At 37.0% G+C, this 27,913-nt stretch overlaps 1 protein-coding gene across 3 annotated transcripts; it reads right to left on the reverse strand.

Moving 5' to 3' along the window:
• Window positions 1–311: 311 nt before the first annotated feature.
• On the reverse strand, window positions 312–27,854 carry LOC131322861 (uncharacterized). Of its 3 annotated transcripts, XM_058354400.1 has the most exons (24): window positions 27,640–27,854; window positions 25,782–25,999; window positions 23,281–23,386; window positions 18,644–18,745; window positions 18,342–18,401; window positions 18,145–18,220; window positions 16,493–16,640; window positions 13,969–14,092; window positions 10,290–10,470; window positions 8,730–8,758; window positions 8,334–8,482; window positions 6,970–7,072; window positions 6,677–6,772; window positions 6,559–6,605; window positions 6,345–6,468; window positions 5,029–5,091; window positions 4,870–4,929; window positions 4,618–4,779; window positions 3,429–3,502; window positions 3,258–3,351; window positions 2,453–2,589; window positions 2,288–2,368; window positions 1,855–1,960; window positions 324–706 (listed from the first exon to the last, which is right to left on the reverse strand). In XM_058354400.1, exons 1-24 carry the CDS (start codon window positions 27,823–27,825, stop codon window positions 617–619), a joined length of 2,616 nt encoding a protein of 871 aa, XP_058210383.1. In that variant the 5' UTR covers window positions 27,826–27,854; the 3' UTR covers window positions 324–616. The 3 variants fall into 3 exon arrangements, with proteins under 3 accessions (XP_058210381.1, XP_058210382.1, XP_058210383.1); XM_058354398.1 differs by lacking the exons at window positions 18,145–18,220; window positions 18,342–18,401; window positions 23,281–23,386; window positions 25,782–25,999; window positions 27,640–27,854 and having other exon boundaries at window positions 312–706; window positions 18,644–19,257; XM_058354399.1 differs by lacking the exons at window positions 8,730–8,758; window positions 13,969–14,092; window positions 16,493–16,640; ... (4 more) ...; window positions 25,782–25,999; window positions 27,640–27,854 and having other exon boundaries at window positions 312–706; window positions 10,290–10,419.
• Between the last annotated feature and the right edge of the window lie 59 nt (window positions 27,855–27,913).

Raw genomic sequence — 27,913 nt, forward strand, 5'->3', positions numbered from 1 at the left:
CTCAATTAATCTTGGGGACCAATTTCACCGTACGCTAGTGGGGGGACCCCAAATAAAGTCAGAGCAAATCTATATGAATTGGTTCCAAAAATAAGTTGATAGCACCTCAGTTAAACCTCAATTTTACACCGTCACCAATCTTGCAACTGTTTTTTTTTTTGTGAATTTGGATCTTCCACAAATTGAAGTTGTGCTTCTCTCATAGTTTCTTTCACGTTACTAGCTATTCACGTCATAAATCCAATATTCAAACACAGCCTAAGTTGTTAAAAAACCAGCGAGCAGATCCTAACAAATTAACAATCATATCCTAGACGAAAATCTGCTTTGAATTCCCAAATTGTAAGGAAAACAAATTTATCCAAACGATCAAGCAAAACTCAGCACACATGCTTAATCTTACATCAATGTCGTCAATGTTCACATTCGATCATATTCTGTGTCTAAGTGTTCAAAACGCGGCTTATGGTAAAATCCAGTTGGCTCACGAACATACCAAAATAAACAAGAAAGACTTGGTACAAAAACAACAAGAAACGACTTTTCAGGGCTCGAATAGGTCGGATTCATCTTCAGAGGGTAGAAGGAAATGAATTGTTGAAGAGAAACTGCGTGATCACCTTGTGGAAGATGACCAGTAAGCAGCAGGTGAACCCTTGTATGGATCGCCGAGTACAGAGACATTGCCAGGACGCGAGAATACCATCTACAGTAGAAGGGAATCCAAACACTTACTTGAGTTCTAACACCAATGTTTTGGGATTCAGTTCATAGCATGAAACATTTAAAATATGGTACTCGTGTACAATGAAACAAGATAATATCCATGAATAAAGCAATAAAAGCATGCAACTGATGCGATCGATGGATTCTGAATAAACTCTGCTTCGAAAATGGGAAAAGAAAAAAAAAGGCTAGTATTGGAGGGAAATGGACTACTCGCTAAGATAGATGAAATGTTTCTTTTCTTTGTTTTTTTTCTTATCGTTTCCTCTTTTCTTTCTACTTTTTCTCGTTAGCTCTTGTTAGCTGCCAATCATCGTTCCTGTTTTCCTCTTTAAAAGGAGCCAGTTTGTGCATCCGCTCTCCTTTTTCGATCATTAAATCTGTCCTAATGTTCATTAAAGAAACAAGATCTCGGTTAGAAAATCTTCATTTCCTACAGAATCGCACTTCTGGTTCAAAATAAGAAGAAATGAACCTCCCATAAATACATTGCTGCCTAAACATTCCACCTGCAAACCATTATGGTGAGTCTCCGTAGTTGGTACTCATCAGACAATTAGAAGGGGAAAAAGATTTTTTTATTTTTTTTTCCTCCTAGAAATTGTATTCCACTTACTTCCCTTTCCTTTCTGTTCACCCTCAAATGCTTAACAAAACCCAACTTATTTCTGAAGCCTATAAAACGCAAGTCGATATCTACTGTTTTGTGGCATCTTGCTTTTAACGAGTCCCGGTGAAACGTTAAATACTACGGTTCGCATCACGCATATCATAAGCTCGTGAAAATCAAGGGATAAGGGGGTGTTCCAACTTTCAAAAAAGAAGGTTTTGGAAAAAAGAATGTAATTTCAAGCCTAAAAATCATGTGTTTATGCAAATAATTTTCCTACCAATATGGATCTTGTTTGATAGATTTCATTGAGATCTTCTATACGGTGCAAAAAAAATCAAAAAATTATTTTTCATTTTCATTATATTTGAAATTAAAAATTGAAGAAAAAATACTTTTAAAAAAAAAAGGTTAGTTGGAACACCACCTAAGACTATCTGGATAAGAGAGTGTTGAAAGAACTAAAAAGTACAAGGATGGAGCACAAATGGTACACTGTGACAAGGATAGAGTAATACCTGGTAATTCCCAAGCGTACAAGTTTTGAAACCAGCCATGCAATAATCAAAATAGTACACCCACATCCGCATGAACTTTTCATCAAATCCCAATGAGATGATTTCACTAAAAACACGAAAATGAATGTCAAGAATCTTCTCTGTTATTTATCAAGGACACGGAAATCATTCACAATGTTATCCCATGTATAAAGGATTCAAATGCTTTATACCCTTCAAATCCTAGTGAGGCCTCTAACTAACGGGATGCATATTAGTGGCAGGGAGATTGAAGAGCATATATTATGACATATACAGGGGATTAAGCGACAGAAAGCAGAAGAAGTTTGAGGAGAACCAAAAAACTATACTTCAAGTGCACTTCAATTATGTATCATAAATCATACTGTTGGCCTTTATTATCTGTTGACAATGGTAAAATAGTTCCTCTTACCTCCAGTGTTTGAGGAAGTTTTCCTTCCAACATCCGAGTGTTTTGGTGTAATGTAACCCTATGTTTTCAACTTGCTCAACACTGCACTAACAGCGCTTTTTAGAGATTTTGAAGTAAAAAATAAAGGATCACTGGAGAATTACAAGAACAACATTCTGCTTTTACCAGAGTCTGGATGAAGCAGCCATTGCTGATGTTGTTCTACTTAATGAAGGTAAACAACCACCAGGGAAAATATATTCCTTAATGAAATCTGAGCTTCGCCTGTACTCATCATACCGCTCATCTGGTATTGATGTGAACTGCAAAAAATCAACCACTCTTTACTGTCAGCAAAAGCACTATATCCACGATATTAATTCAGTTACTATTCTCCAAAGTTAGTAAAGAACAGTTGGGAGTTTACTGTTGATCGATATGCTACTGTCAGATGAATAGGTTGATATTTGATAACTTGAAATTATTTCAGCATAATATGGTCTTTTTTGGTAAGAAGCACAATATGGTCTTTCTTTAACCAAGTGATAAGAAAAGAAATGATGGTTGAATGACATCGAGAATCATGTAAACCCATTTAACTGCTCTCTGTCGGTATCTTATCCATCTTCTTTGTCTAGAATACTGTATCAGGCTACATTATACTTGGAAATATTATTTGCACCTTTTTACCAGATGGAATTGAATTATAAGTAGTGTCAGTTCATTGGGATATAGTTGATCTCTGTGAACTAGATTGGCAAATTATAGGAAATGTACTAATTGACCACTAAGTTATTCCATTGCTATCAAGAGATTGATAATAACACTAACAGTACCCATATACCGAGGGGAAGAGGAGTTTCTCTAGTAGATAATGAAAAAGATAGCCGAATGGAACAAGAAAGAGAAACACAAAGTAACAAGATTATAAACAAAATTTATTCTGATGTACAATTCTCAGTTCTTCATTTTCAACATAAACTAGCATTACCTGTAGAACAAGAAGCCCATCATCTGCCAATAGTGAATCACAACAACCAAAAAACTCCTCCATGTATTCGTGGCCAACATGTTCTATCATCTCACTGCAGGTTATTAATTATCAGTAAGGCTAACACGAGGTATGTTATGATATGATGTCTTTTAAGATGAACTCACTCACCAAGAAATAATTCTATCATATTTGCAGGTGTCAGGTAATTGGCGGTAGTGACAAAGAAGGAACTTTATGCGGTCCTGACAGGGAATTGATTTTGAAGATAAGTTAATTACTTATCAATCACAGAGATGCATGAGTTATCTAAGAGTGTGGTTTCTCAAATAGAATAGAATAGGATAAAATAATATTTGACAGTGTAGAAATGGACCATCTTATTTCTGATGCATGAAAACTTAGGATGTTTACTTCACAAATCCTAACTACAAAGTGCAGTTAAGATACCAAAGAAATACATAGAATTTCTGACAGTGAAATTGATTTCTAATAGTAAGCAACTTGGCCAGATAATAAGTTGAGACACAAAGTGATACTAACATCTATTGTTAATAGACCCAAGACAAATGAAGTACGGAATAAAACTCATAAAATCAATTGCCAACTTAAAGATGTGTACTAATTACTTGGACAAGGACATCTGATCAGATTATAGTCCCCTTTACCCTTTGGTCTACAACATAGTTTCCGTCTCTGCCACCTCTTTCAATGTTTTCTTCCCTTGAAATTTTCCAAACCTTCTGTTCTTGAAAGGGGAAGTAATTAATCTCTCTCCCATACTTAATTTCTCCAAAAATCATGAAGCTCTTTATCAAAGATGTTGATGCATTTAGAAGAAAATAGCGCACATGGTTTGCTCATTCGATTTAAATAAAGAGGGGAAATGAACATGTGGGGAAGCATACAAATAACAAATAGGAAGTGCGTGAAGTTTGTCAATTGGTTTCTTTCTTTATTAGCAAGATCTACAAGGTAGATATTGGGACTTTTGATTCCTAAGGTATCAACTCCTTAAACATCAAACACAAGTAATCAGCGCGGATTGTTATTGTGGATATCATGCTAATAATCCATTTTGATGCAACTCTTCGACTTCTCTCAAATTATACGGAGATTTATGCAATATCTGATAATTCATCTAGAAGGATGATATGCAATGCAAAAGGAACCACAAGACAAAGGAACATCAAAAACTTCTTAGCATCACGTCTGTTTCCATACAAACTTGTGGCCATCATAACTTATTAAAAATTATATAAAGTGCTTATTTCATTTAGTAAAGAAACTTAATGCTTCCAAAAGCAAATATATACATTTATAACTTTACCAAAAGGGTGAGTTAGAAAAGTCTAATTACCTGAAGACCAGCTTCCTTCACTTTCATTTCTGCAAATCTTAATTGCTCCTCCGACAGAGTGATGCCAGTATAATTGCATCGAGTCCTCTTAACAACTTCAATGGCGAGGCTTCCCCAACCACTTCCAATCTCAAGAATTTCATGTTCCTCATTGATTCTTGCCTATGTTGGTCATGTATCATAGTATAAACAGATTATGCATACAAACAAATCAAGGAGGGTATTAAAGAAACTTTTGAAGACAAGCCTCACTTTTTCAATTAGAAGAGAGATTTTTCTCATCTGCGCTACTTTCAAGTCTTCGTCTTCGGACTATTACAATTTGACATCAAAATGGGGCTGTAAGTTAAAAGATTAAAGAAGACAGAATCCTGTTTGACAATAAAGAATAAAAATGGTAACTACCACTACCTTGAATATTGCACAGGAGTATGTCAAGGTTTCATCCAGGAAAAGAGCAAAGAGTTCATTACTCTGCAATATAAAAGATCAAAACATAGTAGGTCAGCGCGACATATTTTGAACCCCTCTTTATTCTCAAATAATACAAAAAGAAACATAAGTTGCACAGACAAGTAACTTGCCTTCAACTACACTAGAAACTGATTAGGTCTCTAGCAGAAATTAAAGGTAAAATATTCTCCCAGACTTCGTAATTAAATCTCTAAAAACATGCATCTATCAATATCTAAATCAACTTGAACCAGTCAGAAATGGGTAGTGTTACGACTTAAGGACTGAATGTGAAAGAACCCACTGGGATCATTATGTGCTTCTCTAAGATTAAAAGTTGAAATACTCCTTCCTAGCTACTTCCTAGTTCATTATGTCTGTTTAATGTCTACAAGTTCCATAAGGTAAGGCAGAAAGGGAAAACCAATGAAGACCATGCTCCACCTCATACTCTTATTTTGCATTTGCTTTTGTTTTAGCATCCGACGACAGTCCCAATTGACAATGTTCAGCAAGTGCTTTCACATGCTCAGGATTCCTGAAATGTTTATGTGGACTCTTTGAATTGGAAGTTGTCATATATGTACCACACTAGAACACCCTCCATCCCCCGCGCTAGTGAACGGTGGGGTTGGTCTCCAGTGATTAGTCGAGGTGCGCGTATACAAGCCCGAACAACCTGAGTTTTAAAAAAAGATACCGAATATATATACACGATTATGCATACATGTAAGTATCTCACACAGGTTCCTGCAGAATCGTGCCAAACTTGGCAAACTCATTTGAATATAATCCTTTTCCAGCCAAGATTCGTTAACCAATTAGTCTTCCTAACCAAGACTCATAAGGCAAGACCAATTCTTTAAGTAATTCGATTTCTTTTACCAAATCAATTACTGAAAGTCACCCATCACATGGGTGGACCAAACAATTATGTGCAATTCCTATTTACTTTTCATATGTTGTTTTTCTTTAACACCAGAGGATTCTGCATGGCTACTTCACTCATTCTGAGATGAATATGGTAGAAGGCGCAAAACAACAAAGTTAAAGGTACATAACTTTATTATGTGGATATGCTAGTTTTGTCTGTGAACCCAAACAGATAAGTTATATCCTTATCTCGTACCCTTATCCTAGTATTATGTATCTGGTACAACTACATAAAGCATTTAGAGTCCATGTGACAGAGAGATAATGATAAATCTCCTTTTAACAATTACCCTCATAGAATTTGTCGAAACATATCCATTAAAAACACTAATACACCATACCAGGTCATAATGACGAGAGATATTCCTGCGAGCTTGTGTTAGAGTGTTTTGTCCTGAAACATGCTGAAAGAAATATTTCGCAGATCCAATACAAGCAGTGAAAAGCAATGGTGTCCGCCAGCCCCTAAAGAAAAGATAGGATATGCACCGAAAATACTGAAACTTAGGAGATGACTGCAATTTGCATTGCAAAACTCTATGGGACAAAATTTACCTTTTTGTTGAGACAGAAGTCTTTAAGTCTCTATTGGCAATGAAAATCTGCAGAAGAGTTCAAGAATGAGGACATCAGACCTAGAAGTTTGAAATCAAATTAATGTCCCTTGTCTTACCATGAATAAGTTTTGAAGACCTTCGTTCTCGTCAACCAGTGAAAAATCCCCATGAATATATGCATCTGCAAGTCCCAATTCACCCCGTGTAGCAACCTGCCAAAATAATTCCACCTAAGAAATATCCCCCAGAAATATGTATAAAAAGAAGTTTATAACTATCCTACTTCCAAGTAGTGATTTTTATTCTACATTTTCCCTTCTTGTTCTTAAGATTGATCGCCTTCCTTATTATTTCAATGATACGTGAACCAACCCTACCAAAACAAGTTTGCAAATAGAAAGGATAATACCTTCCAATAAAACTGGGGACTGTGAACTCTCAGAGAAGTTTTAAGAAGACACTTCTTTCCGGTTCCATCAAAGGTGATAGTTGAACCTCCTTCCTCCAATAAACTGTGGTACCATAAAGATTGATTGTATCTTTTTTCATGATAGAATTCAGACAAAACAATACAGAATTGAGACTGCTAAGTGTCTATACTAATTAGGGTAAGGAGAGTAGATTTGGGTACATGGAAATGGAAGATAAATAATTGCCTAAGCAAGCTTAAATAAGACAGATTTTGCAATTTGAAAGACAAGAAATAGCAAACCGTTACTGAGATGGAACTATCTAAGAGTGAAGGACAGTACAAATGCAGAGAAGCTATTGCTTCAAAATTATGAGCTGTTACTATCAGACGCAGCAAAACTAATCCATAATCTACACTCCTTATGACTGAAAAGACTTTTTCTCTGAACAACGACAATCGAGTTTGCCAAAGCCCGTGCATGTATTTTCTGTAGAGGCCCTTATAATAGAGGTAAACCAAGAAACAAGAGTCAAGGATATAGGTGTGAACTTACGTGAAACATCATATATACATGCCACAAAAGCTCCAAAAGTTAGCATCGAACAAAGTATGACATACTACAGAAACAATAATTTGGATCCAAGTGAGCATTTAAATTAGTTCATTAAGATGGAATGACAAGATTACATTGGCAAGTTAACACTTGTCTCAAAAGCTTAAGCTGTTAGGAATTGGGCCCAACAATGTACATCAAGCTATTCAACACTCTGCCTCACATTAAACCAGTAGAGATATACTGTCCAAGGAACCTATTAACACAAATGCGAGCTCTTGTTTCCATGAATGAAGGTAACATGTGTTTGGGGTTGCTCAAAACAGCACAACTTTCAGTAAGAATACTATTTGCAGCAACTAGGCTAGCCTGCAAACGTGCAACCTTGTCTTGCACATTGAAATGCAAATGTTCATAAATAGATCGAAACAGGATACAAAGGGGAGATGCAGAATCCAAACGAGGAACAAAATGCAAACGAGGAGACTTGTACCCAATACCTCTCCTAACCTGAGCTCTGACACCATGTTAAGTTATCAATTGTCCCAAAATACCAAGTGTTAGGAAATGGGCCCAAGAATGATATCCAGCTATTCAACATACAGAACCAGCATAAGGTTCTTATCCAGATAGTTGTGTGAATTTAAGGTGCAATTGACCGAAAATGTTTGTAGCTCTGTTTTGGTCATCTATGAGAAGCATTCCTTAAACTTGGGCGAGCGCACACAGATGCATCATTTCAAGAAGAGAAATTTGAAAGAAAAGAATTTGATTAGGGAACTAGAATATATAGGTAACGTGAACTCACATTAAACTACCAGTAGAGATATACTGTCCAAGGAACCTAATAACGAAAATGCGAGCTCCTGTTTCCATGAATGAAGGTAACATGTGTTTGGGGATGCTCAAAACAGCACAACTTTCAGTAAGAATACTATTTGCAGCGACTAGGCTAGCCTGCAAAATGTTTACGTCAATTGTCAGCCGCATAATGCCAAGTAGATAGATCATCATGCCAGAAAACTATACAGGCAACACATAATACTGTAGTAGATTAGCTTCCATTGTTCTTGAAGGCAATAGCTTCCAGTTTCTTATTCGACATGAAAGAGCACATAAATACTAATTTGAAAGCCTTCGGAATCTCGTTGTCACATGTTTAAAGTTTAAACAAACATCAGTACATATAATAAAATCATGCTACCTTCACTCCATCCTCCTGAAAGCCATAGCCTGAAACAAATGCAATATGAAAAGCACAAAATGAATCAGTAAGTTAAAATCTATTTAACTAGCCTCAGAAGTACACAAGCTACTTATTAGTATCTACAAGTACAGGAAAAAAACTAAGTATCTTGTGAAACAGTTCCGATGGTTCCGTTGTTGGTCTTAGTTTTGTATTTTATTTCATAACGAACTTTTGATATACTTATCTAATCACAAGTAATACCGACTTAACATGCTAATGGGTGTTTGACACCCCATTTCCACAAGAATTAATGTGCAAAAATGAATTCCACAGGTGAAATCAGAATAGCTGAAAATGTTGAATACCAGTAAGGCCGTAACACAAAATTAAATCCAATTTCATCAGATTAAAATCTTTCCATCCACCATTCTGATGGGCAACAAAACCATCCTCTTAACGTGTCATTGAAACCATGGTGAAGTGATATTTGGTTGAATTGGTTCTCTTTTACGGGATCTCTACCTCGGTGGTTGATTAATTGTGTGTGCTAATTATATACCTTCCGCTTTTAATCAAGGACTTTTTGTTGATTCAAGTATAATAGTACTTGTACATAAATTCCGCGATGATAGACATAATGGTAATACAGAATTCATATTATGTATATATATAACATATTTATGTACAAAAGTAAGACTTTTCTCCAAATATTTTTGGCTTTTGGGTTTTATCTTGGATATTCCCAAAAATATTTGGGTAAAAGTAAAAAAATTACTTTTCCGATTCCTCTCATTGAGATGAATCAATAATCCACAAAAGTTTGTCGCAAAACTTACCAATGCGAAAAAAATTTGAATAAAAACAAAACGAAAAAAGCCCAAAAATTCCCAAAAGCCCTGAGCGGAACTTATCCTTGGGACGAGGCATGCCTAGAAAAGACAGATTGTGCCTGAATCAGTTTAGCATAGACAACACTTTCTAATCGAAGATTGGTCTAGCCGAACTCATTTATACATATCATTTCTGAAGACCCCGTCATAGCTATACATAATGATCCCATTAATCAATTAAATCACAAGATTTTTACAAAAACTCCAAACCCCTTGTTACAAACAACTCTCCAAACCCCTTGGTCTGAAATCCAAGTTTTATTTGCTTTCAGTCCCTAGATTGATACAAAAAAAAAAATCTCTTTTAAGTTGATTAAAAAAGTCAAACTTTGTAGTGATAGAAATTTGTCCATAGTCCTTGAGGTTTAAGTTTAACACCCGTATCTTATTCCTTATAACACTATATTTCACAACGCTACAAGTTTGATTATGACACGATGACTAGAGCAATTCAAAGTGTATTGTACTGATTTGTTAACAAATCGGATCATGATTTCTCTTGCAAAATCCACTGATGAGATTGAAGAATTGTGACATAAGTTTCATTTTCTTCATGATTCAATGTTATCCAGAGAGTTGATTTGATGACAATGTGCTCTTCGCTTTAACAAGAGCTATAGTTCAAATAAATTATGATCCTTGGAAGTGTGCTATGCTTATCTTTTTCAACATCTATTAGACTCACCCCGGTATGCTCCGGCGAACCATATTCCTCTCTTTCCTTGAATATGATCAAGCTCAATTGATGCTTTTGATGCAGCAATGGACGGGATTGGATGGCCAGTTGACCACTTAAGCAGAGTATGCTCTGGGGTGTGAGGTGGATTTATGGTAACCAGATAAGGTAGCTCTGTATCACGAATATTCTGCAAAAGAGGTTATGGAACAAATGAACATCTTAATTTCAGGAAAGAGCTCATGTTTTGGTAGACAAATTACATGGCAATTCTATTGAAGCTGTAATTAGTCACACTTTATGCTTTTAATCAAAAGGCCCGGTTACTACGAATATTTCTTTAGCAGTTTCTGATATCTGTGCAAACCTAAACTAACTCGAACTTGTAAAACATTGAAGAATTGGGCATTGATGTTTCCAGATAAGCACGATTCACATTAGAGAATGCACGTAAGCTTGCCCCATTTAGTTAATCATCTTAAAAGTAATTTATTGCTTGTGTTAGGAGCGGACCTTGAAGAGAGGCCCTATTTTTGGCTGTGTGTTTTATGGCATAGGATGAGCAAGAGCAGAGCATTTTCATAGTTGAACAAAATTGGCCCCAGGCATCTATGAAGTATGTATACTCTATTTTGGCCTCCGTATTGTGTACCGTACGCGTATCGGATACGGATATGCTCAGATACATTCCGAATACATATCCGATACGTTTTTTTAGAGTATCCTGTTTTTATTTTATTTTTTGATATTCGGATACGCTCCGGATACGTTTGTATATGTTTCGGATACATGCTGGGTAAATATGTTATTTCTTAAAATATATGGGTTAAATTGCAATTCAAGCAAGATATATGTTTCTTCTAGTTCTCCCTATCAATCAGAAACCGAAAAAACGAAAGAAAAAGACAGGAAGAAAGAACGCGATTCCTCTCTATCTTCTCTAATCTCTCTCTCGGTCTCACCTGTAAGTCTCTCTCTCCTCTCTCGTCTCTCTCGCCTCTCATCTCTGTCATTTGTATGTACAGTGTGTGTGTGTGTCTATATATATATATATCGGGACGGTTCAATGGACACCTAAAAAAACACTCCAAATTTCAATCTCATAGTTCCGGATCAAATTTTTATGATCCGAACCGTTCAATGTGTGCAGAATGTGATTTTAAGGGTGCCCGCGAGAAATTAGCAAAAAAAATGTCCGGGAAAGACTTGATTTGAGCAGTTTTTATTTGAACCGTTCAATAAAAAACTGTTCGGATCAAGCCCTTCCCGGTCATTTTTTTTTCCGATTTCTCATGGATACCCTTAAAATCACGTTCTGATCACATTGAGCGGCTTGGATCATAAAAATTTGATCGGGAACTATGAGGTGTTTTTTTAGGTGTTTTTTTGGGTGTCTCCGGAACCGCCCCGTATATATATATATATTGCATACTGTGTATCAGTGACGGACCCAGGATTTTGACATAGCAGAGCACCAATCTTAGCATTTACAGTAATCTATGAAGCACCGACACCTCTAGAGGTCGAGGTATCGCAATGTCGGACACGGGAAAACGGGGACACCGCGGGGATACATACGGGACACGCCACGTGGCATGTCCCATAATTTAATTTGAATTTTTCATGGGGACACGGCGGGGACACCACTGGGACACGGCGGGAACACCGATGGGGACACGGCAGGGGCCAAACTACAATTTTTTTTAAAATTTTGGGTGCCAAGCTGTAATTTTTGAAAAATTTGGGGGTCAAAGTGTCCAACTGTAATTTTTTTTTTTTAAAATTTGGGGCCAAATTATAATTTTTAAAATTCCTGGGTGCTAAACAACAATTATATATTTATTTATATATATAAATAAAATATATATATATACACGTGGCGTGTCCCCCGCCGTGTCCGTGTCCCCATTTTTTTAGAATTCCCGTGTCCCGGTGTCGGTTTCGGTGTCCGTTCGGTATCGGTGTCCGTGTCGGTGCATCATAGACAGTAATATACGAGTTACAATTAAGCACATTTACTCCAAAATAATTTTAGCATTCATGATAAATTAACAATTTTAAAGTATATATGTATTTTAATAATTAGCTACTCGGGCAAATTTGCACACATTGACTAAATGTATTAAAACAACATTATCACATGTTCATCATCTATTTTTCTATTACTAACTCTACTATTACAGTTTTGGGGCAAAAAGTATACAAATGCAATGTGGGGTAGACTCGAACCCACGAATAATATAAAAAACAAGGTATTCACTACTATTTTCTGCCTTTTTGGGAAAAAAAAACACACACACATTACCTTTTTCTATTGCCTTATGAAAAAAAAACACACACACACATTGCCTTTTGGAAAAAGGCAAAAAACTGTAGGAGAGCATGGGAAGTCTTGAACCCACCACCTCTTGCTTAAAAGAATGAGAACTCTACCAGTGCACAAACCAACAAGTACTTGCACACATTCAACATAAATAATATATATACAAAACCACAAAAAAAAAAAAAAATTTTTAAAGGGCGTGGGGGCACGTGACCCCACGTGTCCTATGGTGGGTCCGCCCCTGCTGTGTATATACAGTATACATATATATATATACATATATATATATATATATATATATATATATATATATATATCTCGTCTCTCTCTCTCTCTCTCGTCTGTCATCTCTCTCTTGTCTATGATTTTTTTTTTAAAAATATTCAGTCTGACTGAGAATGAAACCCTTTTTACTGTTTTTTTAAAACAGTACAGAATGGATTTACTGTTACTTTAATCATTAATGAAATTTTAGGGATGAAAATTTATATATATATATATATATATATATATATATAATATAATTTTTTTAATTTAATTTTATATTCAACGTATTGTATCCTACTTTTGGAAAAATCGCGTATTCACATATCCGTATCCGTGCTTCTTAGCCAGGCATTATTAGAAGGCTCAGAAACAAAATTTCACACAATGGCTTCATAACCATCGAGATAATGTTCGGACCTAAAAGCTCGAATGGAACGATCTGCAAACAAGTAAATCCCTAATGAATTTGAAGGTACTCCCCTAATCAAGTTGGGCGATTCATCATATGAAGGGAAGTAGAGTACTCAGGAATTACGCATTTCCCAGCAAAAAGGGTCAAATGGTCTTGCTGCCGCCACTATGTTCAAGTCTAAGAGCAAATTTGTGCCACTTAAAGTGATTTACTATCTGACAGGAAGTCCCTGTTCAATTTTCATGACTTCTGGCCACTAAATTTGAAGGAAACTTTTTGACTTCGACCAAAATTGGGAAGTCTGTATCAAATTTTTTTCCACTACCTAATTTCTAGGTCCTCATCTTCTCTTTATTCTCGTACTATCTTTTTTCACAAATTCTCACCTATATAACTTTTGAATTGTGCAGTTGAATTATAATGAGGGTTGAGAGATAAACATTCTGTCTTCGTGAACATATCTCCGGTTTGCTTAAACTAGATGAACTTAATGGTTAATCCAGGTAACTGTGTACTTTTTAAAGGCAGTCCTCACACTCTAGAATAGCTTGCCCTTCCTTTATTTTTTTTTTCCGGAGGGGCGGGGGGGGGGGGGGGGGGGGGGGGGAGAAGATAACTGAAACTACAAATAGAATTAAACAACTATTAAGGTGGATCAGTAAAAACTAAGATAACGTGTTACGAACCTGTAACACGTTGAGCCAGTATGTCAAGCAAACCTTGTCATCCGCAGTTGTAAGAAAATTCTGACCACTCCATGCAGCAAGGTTTTGGGGCATGAAATTCTTATCACGATGAAGGAAAATATCACTGCCACATAGAGTTAGAAAATGGTTGCACATTAATAGATGATAAACTTGCGTTGTTAATTGTCAGTGCCACTTCATAAAACCCAAAAGGAAATGAACCACAGACAATCAAAGATGTAGTCTTTGTACTCCAGTATGTATATTTTCAAGGTAGTAAGCACAGCTCGTTACACATCAAGAAAATTACAAACAGACATCAGTAATACAAGGAAATCCAACTCCTTTTGCATTTGTAACTCAGAAATATTTACAAGTTAGAACGCTTCATTTCGATAACAAAGTGATATCATTGTTTCCAGACTCATGAAGATATATAGGACAAAATAGCTAAGGTATTAACTACATTAGTGGGAGATAAAGCTTGTTGACATCACCAAACCTCTGACTTTACCACCATTTAAAGGAAATCATAACCTCTTTCTAATAATCAGAAAAAATATTGTTCGAGTGTATGCTTGCCCAAGGGTTCGAAAATTGTTGTGATAAATCATACATTATTTGCGTATGAGAAAAATAGTGGTCAGTTTAAGAACTCATATCCTGGAATGTTTACAAAGGAAACCTGATACTTTCATGACCTAAGAAGCACGACAAACTTCCACAGAGGAGGCGTTGTGCTGGACCACGAACACTCGTTGTAGTCCTAAAAACATGTCCACACTACTACGTGTCCTCATTAGATAACTAAATCCCTAATGTCAGATACTTTAAGAACACCTGGTGGACACTTCAACAATATCAGTTCTTCTACTTAACACATGTGAAAATCTCTTCATGGTAATCCTGTTATGAATAGTTCGTATTGCCACTTATATATGCACCCTTAACATGGTGTGGAACTCTTATGAGGTGGTGTGGATATATGTAATGTTCTAAGACTTAGGGTTAACTAGTTTAATGATACTAGAAAAATAACGAGACATATTTTTCATGACCTTGGAAAAAAAAATTGTAATATAGACTTTTTACTTGATGTACGACAAACATAAACCTTTAACATGTTCAAGACGTGTCGTGCCCCTGATTTTTTTGAAAATGACTTGTCGGTAGGCCTATGTCACGTGTCTGTGTCGGTGCTACTTAGTTCATGATATGATGATATGATAATGAAGAATACTAAATGTTCCTTCGCATTTTGCATCAAACCAGCTGTCATATATCAACGGATGGTTGCAAATCTCCATGCAAGTGGAATTAAAGCAAACAACTTTCTAATTAGATCCAACATCTTTTTGCTATTAACTTCAAGTGAAGTAAAGTGGCACATCATCAAAACAGATTGACAGGGATTGAAAGGAAGTAAATATAAGATATCAGTCAAAGATCCTTATGAGTAAATTATATCTAGCCCTATTCTAATTTATGAAGCTTTGTTTTAGTTTTTCTAACCAAAAGGGTGGAGTGGGGAGCAACCGGCAATGGCAACCTCCCCTGACCCCTGGGCGTGTCCACAAGGAATTCAGACCCTCGGCAGGCCACGTGAAGGATCAATTCTCCATAGGTTTATACCGCTCCACAAAGGGCTAATGGATACAGTTTGGCTTCGTAGGTGGGCAAGGTTCAAATGGTTGTCGACCAGAAGACAAGAGCCTTTGACCTCCTGACCATCCAAAGTCCAAACCACTTCGAAGCCGTTTGCCACTAGGCACAACCCCTGATGGTAAATTATGAAGCTGAACTATCATATTGTATTTTGTATGAGCATCCCAAAGGGAGCCTTCAAATCCCACATGGCGAAGCAACAGGCACTTGTGAAACCAACACCAGCACCAACCCAGCAGCCATGTGTAAGGCCAAGGCATGACCTTCACTCATGTCATTTTTGAAGGCAATGTCAATTTTTTTTTTTTTGTTCGAAAAAGTGATCATTTGAGGACAAAATTTCAAAAAAGAAAAAAATGACAATTCCAAATTTGAAGCCATGATTGGAGAGGGAGAATATTGTAGATGTCAATTTGCCACACAAGCCTTAAAAAACAATTGACACCACCAAATTTGAAGTCAAAGTTGGAGATGCTCTAACATTCTTATAAGGACACTTTTCAATATTCTCCTTGAGAAATAAGTAGGGGCCCATCTTAGAAGTTTGCTTTGGGCCCATAAAAGTCCATGGGCTGGCCCTAGAGTTAACTTTACCCAAAGAACATATAAATTATGATGACACCAATAGATCTAGTGCATGAAACAAGAATAGGGATGCGATTATGATAACACCGAGCACTGTTTGCTCCTCATGCATGAAGTAAAAACTATTTGCTTCATCAAGTGGCACCAAACACAGAGAAAGATAAAAAGATACGTGACATAAATTACTATAGTGTTTTTGAAGCTATAAGTGCCCTAATTGATATGAAATTAAGAAAGATGCTCTAGAAAATTGAAAAGAGAGTAAACACATTACCTATAGACGTACTGGAAAGCACCAAGTACTCTGGTTTCATCACATGTTGCTTGTTTCCCCAATATTTTCAGAGTATCTGGAGCATTTGTGGCCATTATGCATCCATCATAGGTTTCTTGGGAACCATCTTGACAGGTTATGAGGCAACCTGCACAAACTCCTTCCGCGTTTACATCACAACTCCGATGGACACATTGCTTAGAACACTACCACAGCTAGCTAAACCCCTTTCCTACGTTCTTACTTAACAGCTACAATACAACAATTACTTCTAGTGTCACAAATTAATCCCTTCTACTATTAGATCTCATGTTTTACAATCCATGGAAATTGAAACACTGGCTTTATGTGCTCAGCAAATACAATGAAGCCGGTAATTGATCATACAAAACTAACTTCTCCTGGTCCATCTCTCAATGTTGCTCCTCTTTGCATCCTTGTTTTCTATTTTCTTTTTGTTTGTATATCCATATATACTGCATACACATATATTTTCTTGGTGAGGTGGGGGCGGAGGAAAGGTCGTGGAGTCCACTGATCAAGCTATTCACCATTGGACGTTTTAAGAGCATAACAATTTGGGGTCTTATATGGGGCTTTCATCTTCCAGAGAGTTCAGGTTTTGTTTGGAACTTCCGGATCCGGATCAAATAAGTTTGAAGAGTGTTATAGGCATCCTTTTGGTTAGAGGCATTCTTTGGATTCTGTCAATGCAATTTGTCACTCCAGGTTTGAGATTTTGTTACTACGCTGATCAGTTATTGTCGCAGAACCTTCTTTAACTTCATCCAGCCTTAATTTTTTGCTGCATCTCCAAGGTCTTGGGCAGTGTTGTACAGCCAACGCATATTCTTGTGCACCATGCTTCATCTGACTTTTTTGCCAGACTCAGTTGCAGGTAATAAAGAGTTTTATTTCGTTCCAGCCCTGGGGATGAGGTAGCAGGATTGACGCAGACAACTCTTTTCCCCAATATTTATCTAACTTTGTTTTGCTGATTTCTGTATACGGTCTTGTTATTAATGAAGTTCTTCTTTTTCCTTAAAAGTGAAAAAGGTGATATTTCTAATTAATCAAAGCTGAAATCAACAACACACAGCTTTTGTTAAGTTAAAATTGGTACACAAGGTTCATAAAATTGGCATTTCATCCAGTCATGTAAGTTTTATTCAGTGAACCAAAGAAAACAAGATCAGAACAGACAAAATCCTAATCGTTTCATCATATTGTCACCTACTTTTATGATCGTGCGCATTTGTGTGAATACCTAAAATCACGCCAATCTCATTACTCCCTCGGCCCCCTTGGTTAGTCCACTGTATTAAAAAATTCAACTTATAAAAGCGACATACTCATTAAACTTTTACTTTCCTATATATTCTTCAACGCTTTCCCATGTCAGTATGGGCTGTTACTTTTATTTGAAAAGAGAAGGCCGGAAGAATAATATTATCAGCTAATTGACTTTTCATAGTAGATGTTTTGGGTGGGACAACCAAAAGTGAAAAAAGGAACCAATGAAGAGGGACGGTGGAAGTAAATAGTAGTGTCGCAATTATTTCGATCCAAAGAACCAAACACATCTTCTTGTAAAGTAAGAGGCATCGACGTAGAAAAGAAAAGAAATTCAATATCGTAAGTATGTTACTCACCATTGTCTGTTGAAACAGAAAGAACCTCACAACCACTTCTTATTCGACAACCTCTGCTCTCCAACTGTTCTCTAACCTGTTTATGTTGCTTAATTAATACGAGTAATAAGCTAACATGAGCGTTTCACGTATAAGAACCTAAGCGTTTGTAGTTATCCAACTACAGATTTGAGGTGTTTTGAAAATACTGGAATCACCTTTTTGACATAATTTTGTGAACCCCATCTGAGAGTATGCCATTGGGGACGGCCAAAGAGCTGTGGGCAGAGTAAAACAATCTTAAGGAACACTTCAAAATAAACCAGACATGAAAATCTCATTCAGCAGGCATTAAAACTATCTGATGCAACAATAGGAGAGGCGGTGCAACTTTGACCAATGTTTGCGCAGCTTAACTAAAATGATTCATAACTAACTCCAATCATTTTCGTAATACATCCGTGGATACTGTACACCCATTCGTAACTAACCAAAGTAATACGTGAACAGATGTATGTACCTGAAGCAAATGGCGACTGCGGCAAAGTGAAAGAACAGAATATGCAGAAAAGTTGATTGGTCCTTCTGAAGGGCAGGACCAGAGCGAAGCGCACACGGGAAACTGTGCAATTTATAATCACATACTGACTCTGGTGAGAACTATACTCAATCAAGGGGAAAGTCCAATTTACTTCCATGATAGAGGCCGGGTGCTGTTTATTGCGATACTTAACCTTAGCCAATAGCCACGTAACCGGGAGTCATGTGCTATATGATTAAAATGAATCACCAATCTTAGCAGTCAGTGTAAGGGATGTGCCCAGTTGCAATGGAAAATGTGGAAGACCATTTTGCTCCTAAACTGAAGACTAAACTAAACGGAAAGGTTACAATACACACCCCTATTTAGCTGTGTACAATATGCACCCTTGATACCTTTGAATTCGTAACACTTTGTGCAAAAGTTCATAACAATTCTATGAACATTCATATTTCATGACATTTGCATAGAAATTCATAACATTTCTTTAAAAGTTCGTAACAGTTCAAATGACATTATACAAAATAAATGTCATGAATCTATATACAAAAGTCATGAATTCAAGACTAATGTTGTGTACTTTTATGTAAAATATTATAAAGTCAAAGCGATTCAAGGGGTGCATTGAGATGTGTATTGTGAGGAAGGAAACCCACTTCACCCTATCTCTTCCTTTATCCGACCCCTCTCTCTCTCTCTCCAGAAGCTGCAATCCATCACCAATGGCTACCGCGCATTGCATACTCCTACCCTAGCTGTCAGAGATCGCAATCTCGAATCCATACCAAAATCAGATCAAACCCATTTAAGCACATTCTCACCCACAATTTCCGTTGGTTTCTCTTTCATAGAAAATGATCAAGTTCGGAAAATTTTCTCAGCCAACTACTACTTGTGAATGCCATTTGCAGAAATAGCGAAAACGCAACCGAGTTCAAGAAAAAAAGGAAAATTTCTTTTATATCTCTTCGACTTTAAGCAAAAATTCACTTTGATCATTCACGTTTCACGTTCTCGAATCCGTACCAAAATCAGATCAAACCCATTTAAGCACATTCTCATCCCCAATTTCCGTTGGTTTCTCTTTCATAGAAAATGATCAAGTTCGGAAATTTTTTCTCAGCCCACTACTACTTGTGATGCCATTTGCAGAAATAGCGAAAACGCAACCGAGTTCAAGAAACATGGTCGAAAACCCCAAAAAAAGAAAAAAGGAAAATTTCTTTTATATCACTTCGATTTTATGCAAAAATTCACTTTGATCATTCATGTTTCACGTCGCTTCAATTTGGACAATTATGATATTTCCATTTTTTATTTGGTTTCAATGTCAACCTTGGTTGGATGGCATTAGGTGTTCTTTAACGGCAAATGATCGTGACCTGTTTTTAGGGGCACAATCGTCGATTCCTCTACTCTCTCTCTTTCTATATATACACACACAGCAAACTAGTAGCAAAGTACATCTGCAAACCCTAACAGCCTCTCTCCGGTTACCCCTAGACTCGTCCCACTCCGGCTACCTCTCCCTAGACTCGTCACACTCCGGCGACGTCTCCCCCACACTCGCCTCTCTCTGCTTACCTTCCTAGATCGATGCTTGACCTCCAACAGCCCTCGCCGCACCTCATACCCACTTGCCGGAGCTCCGTTTTCATCCGCCGACAACCGCTGACCATCATCGGACACTCGCCGACCATCCGATGACCCTTTTACAGCCTCGCCAGACCTCCGCTCACTCCGGCGACCCTCAAATATGCTTCGGTTGGTGTTCAGATCTCCCGATCTACAAGACCCAGCAAGTTTGGACCGCGTGAATTCGACCACCTCCAACCTTTGCCATTAGTTGCCAAAGGGATATCTGTAAATCTTTCTTATTGTCAAAAACATTTTGGAGAACAGAATGCAGATTTCGGATTAGGCATGGAGAAGTCAGGCATGTGGGTGTGGATTAATTAGGTGAGGTGCGTTCTGCTTTCTTTTAAATTCGAAGGTAATTTCAAATTTAAATATAATAAAAATAAAAAATAATTTTTAATTTTTTTCATTGTTTAAAAAATTTCAATGAAGTTTATCAAACAAGATTCATATTTATATTGTTAGAAAAATTTTTGGGTAAACACATAATTTTTTAGCTTGAAATTACCTCATTTCTAAAAGTTCATTTTTTGAAAAACTGGAACGGAACTTGAATATTTTAACCAAAATGATATAGGTACCGACCACCCCATAGGAAAATCGTACCGACAACCGCGCAAGGCCGTCTCCGGCCACCCGACGACCGATTCAAGTCGTTCAAAAATTCTAAAAAGAAAAATCAAGGGGGCCTCGGAGGAATCCATAGCATCCGATGTGTGTAGGGTGCTTAATCTAAACACCCTATATATACACGAAAATATATGGTATTTAGATCAAGCACCCTACACACATCGGATGTCGTTGATTCACGCGAAGGCGCATTCGATTTTTTTTTTTAGAATTTTTGGATGGCTCCGATCAACCGTCTGGTGGCCGGAGACAGTCCAACGCGACCGTCGGTACGATTTTCCTATGAACCAGTCGGTACTTATAGCAGTACTCATATTTTAACTCCATCATGGAAAAATTAGGCAAGTGGTGTGGATTACCAAAGAAAGAAAAAGTAAACTAGGATACTGATGGCTCTTTTGCGCAATGGTGGTGATTAATGATTTGTGTGGTAAGGGCCAGAGAGGAGACGGAATTGGGCGATTCTAAATAAGTGAGAAACCCTCTGGTGCTGGGTTTTCTCCGGTTGAACCTTAGGTAATAAGGTGGTAGGGTTGATTTGTCTTGGATGAAGATGAGTCGTGCACAAGTAACACCCGTGTTAGTGCCAAAACCCGGATCGTGGAAGTCCGGGATAAGCACTCCGACGGTCAAGTAAGTATGAGAGAAGAAGAGCTTTCAGAATAATATTTAGGGTTTCTGAGGGTAAAAATTCAATCATCCTCATCTTTAGGGGGACTGCTCCTTTAATAGGCAGAGGAAACGGGAAGGCCAACCCATGTACATGCATCACGCGCTCCATGATTGGCTCTTCAATCGTGGCACCAAATTAGATCCGCAATCACAGCCCTGACGATCCCCATGATCTACTCAAGTAATTAAGGAAATCGAATCACGCCATCTGCCACTCTTACCCAACTCTTCCCGACTTTCTCTTCAAGTCAGGGAGCAGGGGTGGTTCGGTGGCTAAGAGCTCTGCCGAACGATATGGCTCGGCTGAGATAAGCACTTCAGAATTGTCAATTGGTCCGGCGGATCCCCGTCGAACGATGTGTAACCAAACTGCCCCTGTCCGGGTCTATGACTAACGCTGGCGAATGATCTTGGTCCGGCGAGAATGGTTCGGCAGATGCATAGCTCCTGTACATTGCCGAACCAGCCGGCCTATGTGTTTGCAGGTTTGGATTAGCCATCTTGACGCGGCCCGCTCCACCGAGCCGCGCCTGCCACAAACCCTAACCCAAAGCGATGGTGCGTGGGTTTTTGCGCTTTCGATTTGGGGCGTCAAGTCGGTGACTGTGAATTGTTGGCGAAAGTGAAACCCGGTGTGGATTAATTAGGTGAACAATTTAACTCCCATTTCTCTTCTTAGAGCCAAGAGAGAGAGGAGGCGAATGGACGATTGTGCCCGCCCCTAAAAAAGGGTCACGTGCTTGTCCCATGACCATTTGCCGTTAAAAAACCTAAAGCCATCCAAATAAGGGTTGACATTGAAACCAAATCAAAAATGGAAGTACATAATTGTCCAAATTAAAACGTGAAGGACCAAAGTGAATTTTCACTTAAAGTCGAAGGAATAGACTTGTACACCAGTAACACCACCCTAGGAAATTTTTTAGCCAAAATACCTATCTAAAAAAGTCACATTTTTAATTTAGCTGGTCACTTTTTGAATGCACACGTGGGTCCCATTTCTCACTAAATCTCACTATTTTCTTAAGAGCCCCTATTAAAATATTTTTGAAATTCTACTCTATTAAAATATTTTTTTAAGAGTCTCTTTAAATGGTGAGAAATGGTGAAATAAGAAAATGGAGTCATTTCTCACTAAATCTCACCCCATTTTTATTTATTTATGAGATTGAGTGAGAAATAGGAGAAGCCAATCAAAAACAATTTGTTTTTGTACCTTTTCTTTCTGTTTCTCATCAAAATATTCAATCCAAATGAGTGATTTGGCTAGAAACCACAACTCTTTCTTTTCTTTTTTCATGAAATCACTCCATCCAAAAGGGCTATAAGTGTACGGCCATACGCGAACCCACAACAATATCATTTGAACCGCTCATATCGTTAGCGTCGTTGAGAGTATCATTTACGAAACAAAACCATTTTGATCGGATATCGATAGGTATCAACCGGCATCGTATGTTTAAACTAATTCTTTTGTTAGGCACCTATAGATGTTCGATGAAGATTATTATTTTTTAATGAATATATAATTTATGTTTTATGAGCAGGGTTAAATGTCAGGGATAAACCGCACGAGATGTATACTACCATGGTTAAGATGGACTTTTCCCTTGAACAATTAACACTAAAACCATAATACGCATGAATTAACATAATTAATGAAGTTAATTTCTCACAAGGTAAGCTTTTTGAAATACTTCAGAGTAACCCCGTGATTTGATAAAATGGCCCAGCGTCTCGTTGCGACTAATGTCGGGGTTGTCTTCGAGATCTTCAAGGTACCTGCAACGGATATAGAGATAAATCCTCAAATACGGTTTGAACACAATAGGGATCCCGAAGAGGTCCAACTTTCTGTATCGAGAAATCTTCCGTGCCTCTTTTCCGGTGCAACCGATTTGGTGGGCTAAACGAAGAGGACATTAGAATTGATTTGCTAGCAAATTCAGGGGAAAACGGGTAATGGTAGTAGCAAACTAATTAAATTTTCTATTGTTTTTTGTTAATAATGAAATTCATTCACGGAATGCCCAAAAAGGAAAAAAAGAGATTCAATCTAACTTCACACAATTGTGACAGAACTGTCCCATTTGACATCTTTTTACCCTGGGGTTAATTTCAAATTTGAGTATTGTCATTTGGCACTAGTAAATAGTAAACAGTTTTGGCACTAGTGTGGCTTTCATCGGTATATACAAAATTAAACCTTATTTTTGAATTTTAGTTAATTGTTTAAATTTTGTTAATTGTTTTCTCTCTATGTGGCTCTATGCAAAGTCAAAGTTGGCAAAAACATAAATAAATAAATAAAAAAGTTTGGGTAAAAGTTGTAATTACTTGTAAGAGAAGTAAATTGCTAATCCCCTGACACACCCTCCGGCCCCACCTCCCTTTTCCCATTATACCCCCGCCTCTCTCTCTCTCTCTCTCTCTCTCTCTCTCTCTCTCTCTTTTCTTTCTTTCTTTTTTTACCGTTTGTTTCTTCTTCTTTTTTTTTCTTTTCTTTTCAGTTTCGGTTTTTTTTTTCATTTTTTTTTCAATTTCGTTTTTTTTTTTTCATTTTATTTCCTTTTCTTTCTTTTCAGTTTGAATTTTTTTTTCTCTTTAATAATAGGTTCAAGTCTAATTCTAGGCTTTGTAAAGTAATTGAGAGAAAAAAAAGTGTTTCAATTGATCATGTTTATCCGACTGTTTTATTTTTATTTTTTTGTCCTTTATAGATTAAAAAATATAGTTACTAAAATAAGTGTTTCAATTTTCAATCCGTTTGAACCGGTGCAAAGTTGTTATTTTTCTGATCATTTCATCCTAAATGGTCCTAATAAATTTTTGACTCCAAGGCCTTTCAATGGACACCCTAAGAGAGTTTTGAAACTAAATAATGAGTCTTAGGGTATTTGTTGAAAGGCTTTAAACCAAAAAATTCATTATGACCATTTAAAATAAAATAATAAAAAAAATGATCATTGCTCTGATTTAATTGAATTGAAAATTAAAGCACTTAATTAATTCTTCAATTATATTTTTAAATATACAAAGGGTGTATTTATAGAAATTAAATAAATGAGGTATAAGTAAATAAAAAATTAAATTAAAAAGTAGGGGGACCCGGGGGCTCTGCTGCCCTCATTGGCACAGTAGCCCTTATGAAGCCCCTAATAAGTTTCCGTTTTAGTTATAAAAAAAAAATAGAAACCAGCCATTTGCAATTCTATGGAGTAGAGACGTGATTTGAAGCAACATACTACTGAATCAGTTAAGAGGATTTATGCTAAATAATGGTTAACAAATTTATTAAATTGTACTATAGTTAAAAAAAAGTAATCCTAAATATAACATTTGTATTTTGGATTAGTATGTCGTTTGCAAAATACATTTCGTAATTAGTTCCTGAACACTAATTGTAATCTTAATGAATTTTTTGCTTTACGGCTTTTCAACGAGCACCCTAAGACTCATTATTTAGTTTTAGGACTCTCTTATGGTTAGGGTGTTCATTGAAAGGCCTTGGAGCCAAAAATTTATTACGACCATTTAGGATGAAATGATCAGAAAAATAACATTTTTGCACTGGTTCAAATGGATTGAAAATTGAAACACTTATTTTCGTAACTATATTTTTTAATCTATAAAGGACAAAAAAAGAAAAATAAAACAGTAGTATAAACATGATCAATTGAAACACTTTTTTTTCTCAATTACTTTACAAAGTCTAGAATTAGACTCAATCTATTATTAAAAAGAAAAAAAATTCAAACTAGAAAGAAAGAAAATGAAATAAAATGAAAAAAAAAAATTAAACTGGAAAGAAAAGGAAAAAGAAAGAAAGAAAGAAGAAACTGGAAAGAAGGAAGGAAAGAAAGGAAGAAAAGGAAGAGAGAGCGAGGGGGGGGGGGGGGGGGGGGGGGTTAATTTCGGGAAAGGGAGGTGGGGCCGGGGAGGGGGGTGTGTCAGGGGGGGAGTAGCAGCTCTCGTAAGAGAAATGGATTAAAGACAAAAGGGATGACACCATTATTTGAGCTTACCTCAAAATTAATAATCTATCTTTTAATGGACCGTACGTATGTACGTACACAACTATGTGCGGGAATCGTTCGATGCATGTACATCGAATGATCATGAATGAAGTCGTGGCTGGAATTGTGTTTTAAAGTCATGCGAGTAGCACCATACTTACATCAGGGCGTCGTCCCTGAACTTGGCAATTTCTCGGATCATTTGCCAAAAGTATGGATTGAGAACATTGGTCTTTTGTGCAAACAAACTCGAAATTCCATTTCGACTCCCCCACTCATAGCCGTGGCCTCTGTCTAAGCTCACCGAGAATGACATGTCGGATTCCTCCATCTCAACTCCAAGACTCTGGAAAAACTCCATCAAGTTTGGATGTGTTACCTGTCCAAGTACATACACCCAATATTAGTTTTTACAAACTTGGCATTTTGGAGGTGATCTAGGCTTTATGCAAGCAATATATGTTATGTGTAGAGAGGTGGTTACCAATATCATTTCTTTGTAACTTTCAAGAACATTTTGGGCTCCTCGTGTCCACTGGTGGACCGAGTGAGGGGCATGTAGGGTCACGTGCTCCTACTTATTTTTACCGATTTTGTACATATAGATTTTTTGGATTCACCTTAGGTCCTATGTAAATGATCGCAATGGTTCATTTTTAGAGAATAATATTTAAGCCTCATCTAAAAATTTTCCACTCCTAAAAAAACTAAACAATAACTTTTAACTCCCTTCTCGAATAATCCCCCTCCAACCATATCCACCTCTTTACCCCCTCTTATTATATCTCTCTTCTCCCCTCCAATACATATTCCTTTAACAAACGAGCCGTAAAGAGTTTCAAATGGTAAGAAGTGGCTATTTTTTATACTCCCTCCGTCCCTTATTTAGAGTCCAGTATTTCATTTTGGGTTGTCCCTTAATAAGTGTCCATTTTGTAAAGTAAGTGGGTAAAAGTTGGTGCATTGTCTATTTTGTCTCTAAAAGTAGATTCCATTTTGAAAAGTAAGTGAGTAAAACTATAATGATGATGGGTAAGTAGGGAAAGTAGAAGAAAAAGTTGATGTGAAAGGTATAATGATGATGTCTTTTTAATAAATTAAAGTTACGAAGCAGGACACTTAAAAATAGACGGAGGGAGTATTAGATAAAGTTTGTGAAACCAATTTATAAGGTAAAAATGCAAAATATAAAAAAGGGAATTTAGTGGGGGGCCTGGCTCCCACTGGGCCCTCACTGCCTCCGCCACTGACTATGTTGCTACTTAGACGAAAATAACAAAATGATATGAGCCATGAGGTAATTGAAGAACATTACAGCATGTAGACAAACTTGGCAATTACCAAGCAGAATTAAATTGGCAAATCATCCTCTCTTTTTTCTCTTCTGGCGCGTTTCTTTTTGTTATTGCCGTGTTGGCGGTGTGCATTAGGCCTTTACTTTTCTAATTGAAACAGCTGCTCGCTGTGGCCTGTAATTAACCTTGTTATTACTGGATTTTTTACACTTCTAAACCAAAAAAAATCAGTGCATTAATCCCCTAGTAATTTTTGTGAGAAAAATTGTGACCAATAGGGAACGTTGGTTCATTTTTGGAGACTTACTTTTTATTTCAGTCCTATTATTAGGATGATATGACAGTATTGTTTCGTAGTCTTGAATCTGAATTAAGATTGTTCAATCGAGCAATATAGTTGGTTTGCTTAGAAGAATCTTGAGTGTTGCTACCAACAAAAGCTTTCGCGTAGAAGATTGACGAATCTCGCCCTGCAGTTGAACGTCACAATGGAGATGGATGGAGGGGTTGCATCATCGTGCGCTCAAAACTGTGGGCGGGGTTTAAGTTGCCAAGGTTATCGTATCAAAGTCTGGGGTTTCTAATGTAAATTTTCCAATATAATTCAAAATAACTATTAATAGCGGTAAATAAATAAATTTAGGATGTATCCATCCTTGGGCACCAATTTTTTTTTTAGGCACAACGGAAAATATGTGCATCCACCATTGCATAAAGTACTTACTCGATTGAAAAACATGAAGCTTAAGTCCAAATAAATGTCGTTGTGGGCAACAGTCTTCGCATCGCCTCCCAAGTAATCCTCCTTCTCGTACAACACCACCTCCACAGCGCCGCTCCTTGTCAGCATTGTTGCTGCCACCAGCCCGCTAATCCCTGTACCAATCACCGCGACTCTCGTCTTTGACATTGCTCTTGACAACCGATTTTACTTCCTATCGATTCTACACTCTATTGAGAAATGAGTTAAATAGCGCGATAACTATATATATATATAT

Source organism: Rhododendron vialii, chromosome 4a (assembly GCF_030253575.1).
Source record: "Rhododendron vialii isolate Sample 1 chromosome 4a, ASM3025357v1".
NCBI lineage: Eukaryota > Viridiplantae > Streptophyta > Magnoliopsida > Ericales > Ericaceae > Rhododendron > Rhododendron vialii.

Coding starts and splice junctions, on each gene's coding strand:
- LOC131322861 (XM_058354400.1), bottom strand. CDS start 27,825: ATGTCAAAGACGAGAGTCGCGGTGATTGGTACAGGGATTAGCGGGCTG. Junction 2,590..3,257: donor ATGGGCTTCTTGTTCTACAG/GTAATGCTAGTT, acceptor GATTTTTTGCAG/TTCACATCAATACCAGATGA. Junction 2,369..2,452: donor GCTGCTTCATCCAGACTCTG/GTAAAAGCAGAA, acceptor CTGTTAGTGCAG/TGTTGAGCAAGTTGAAAACA.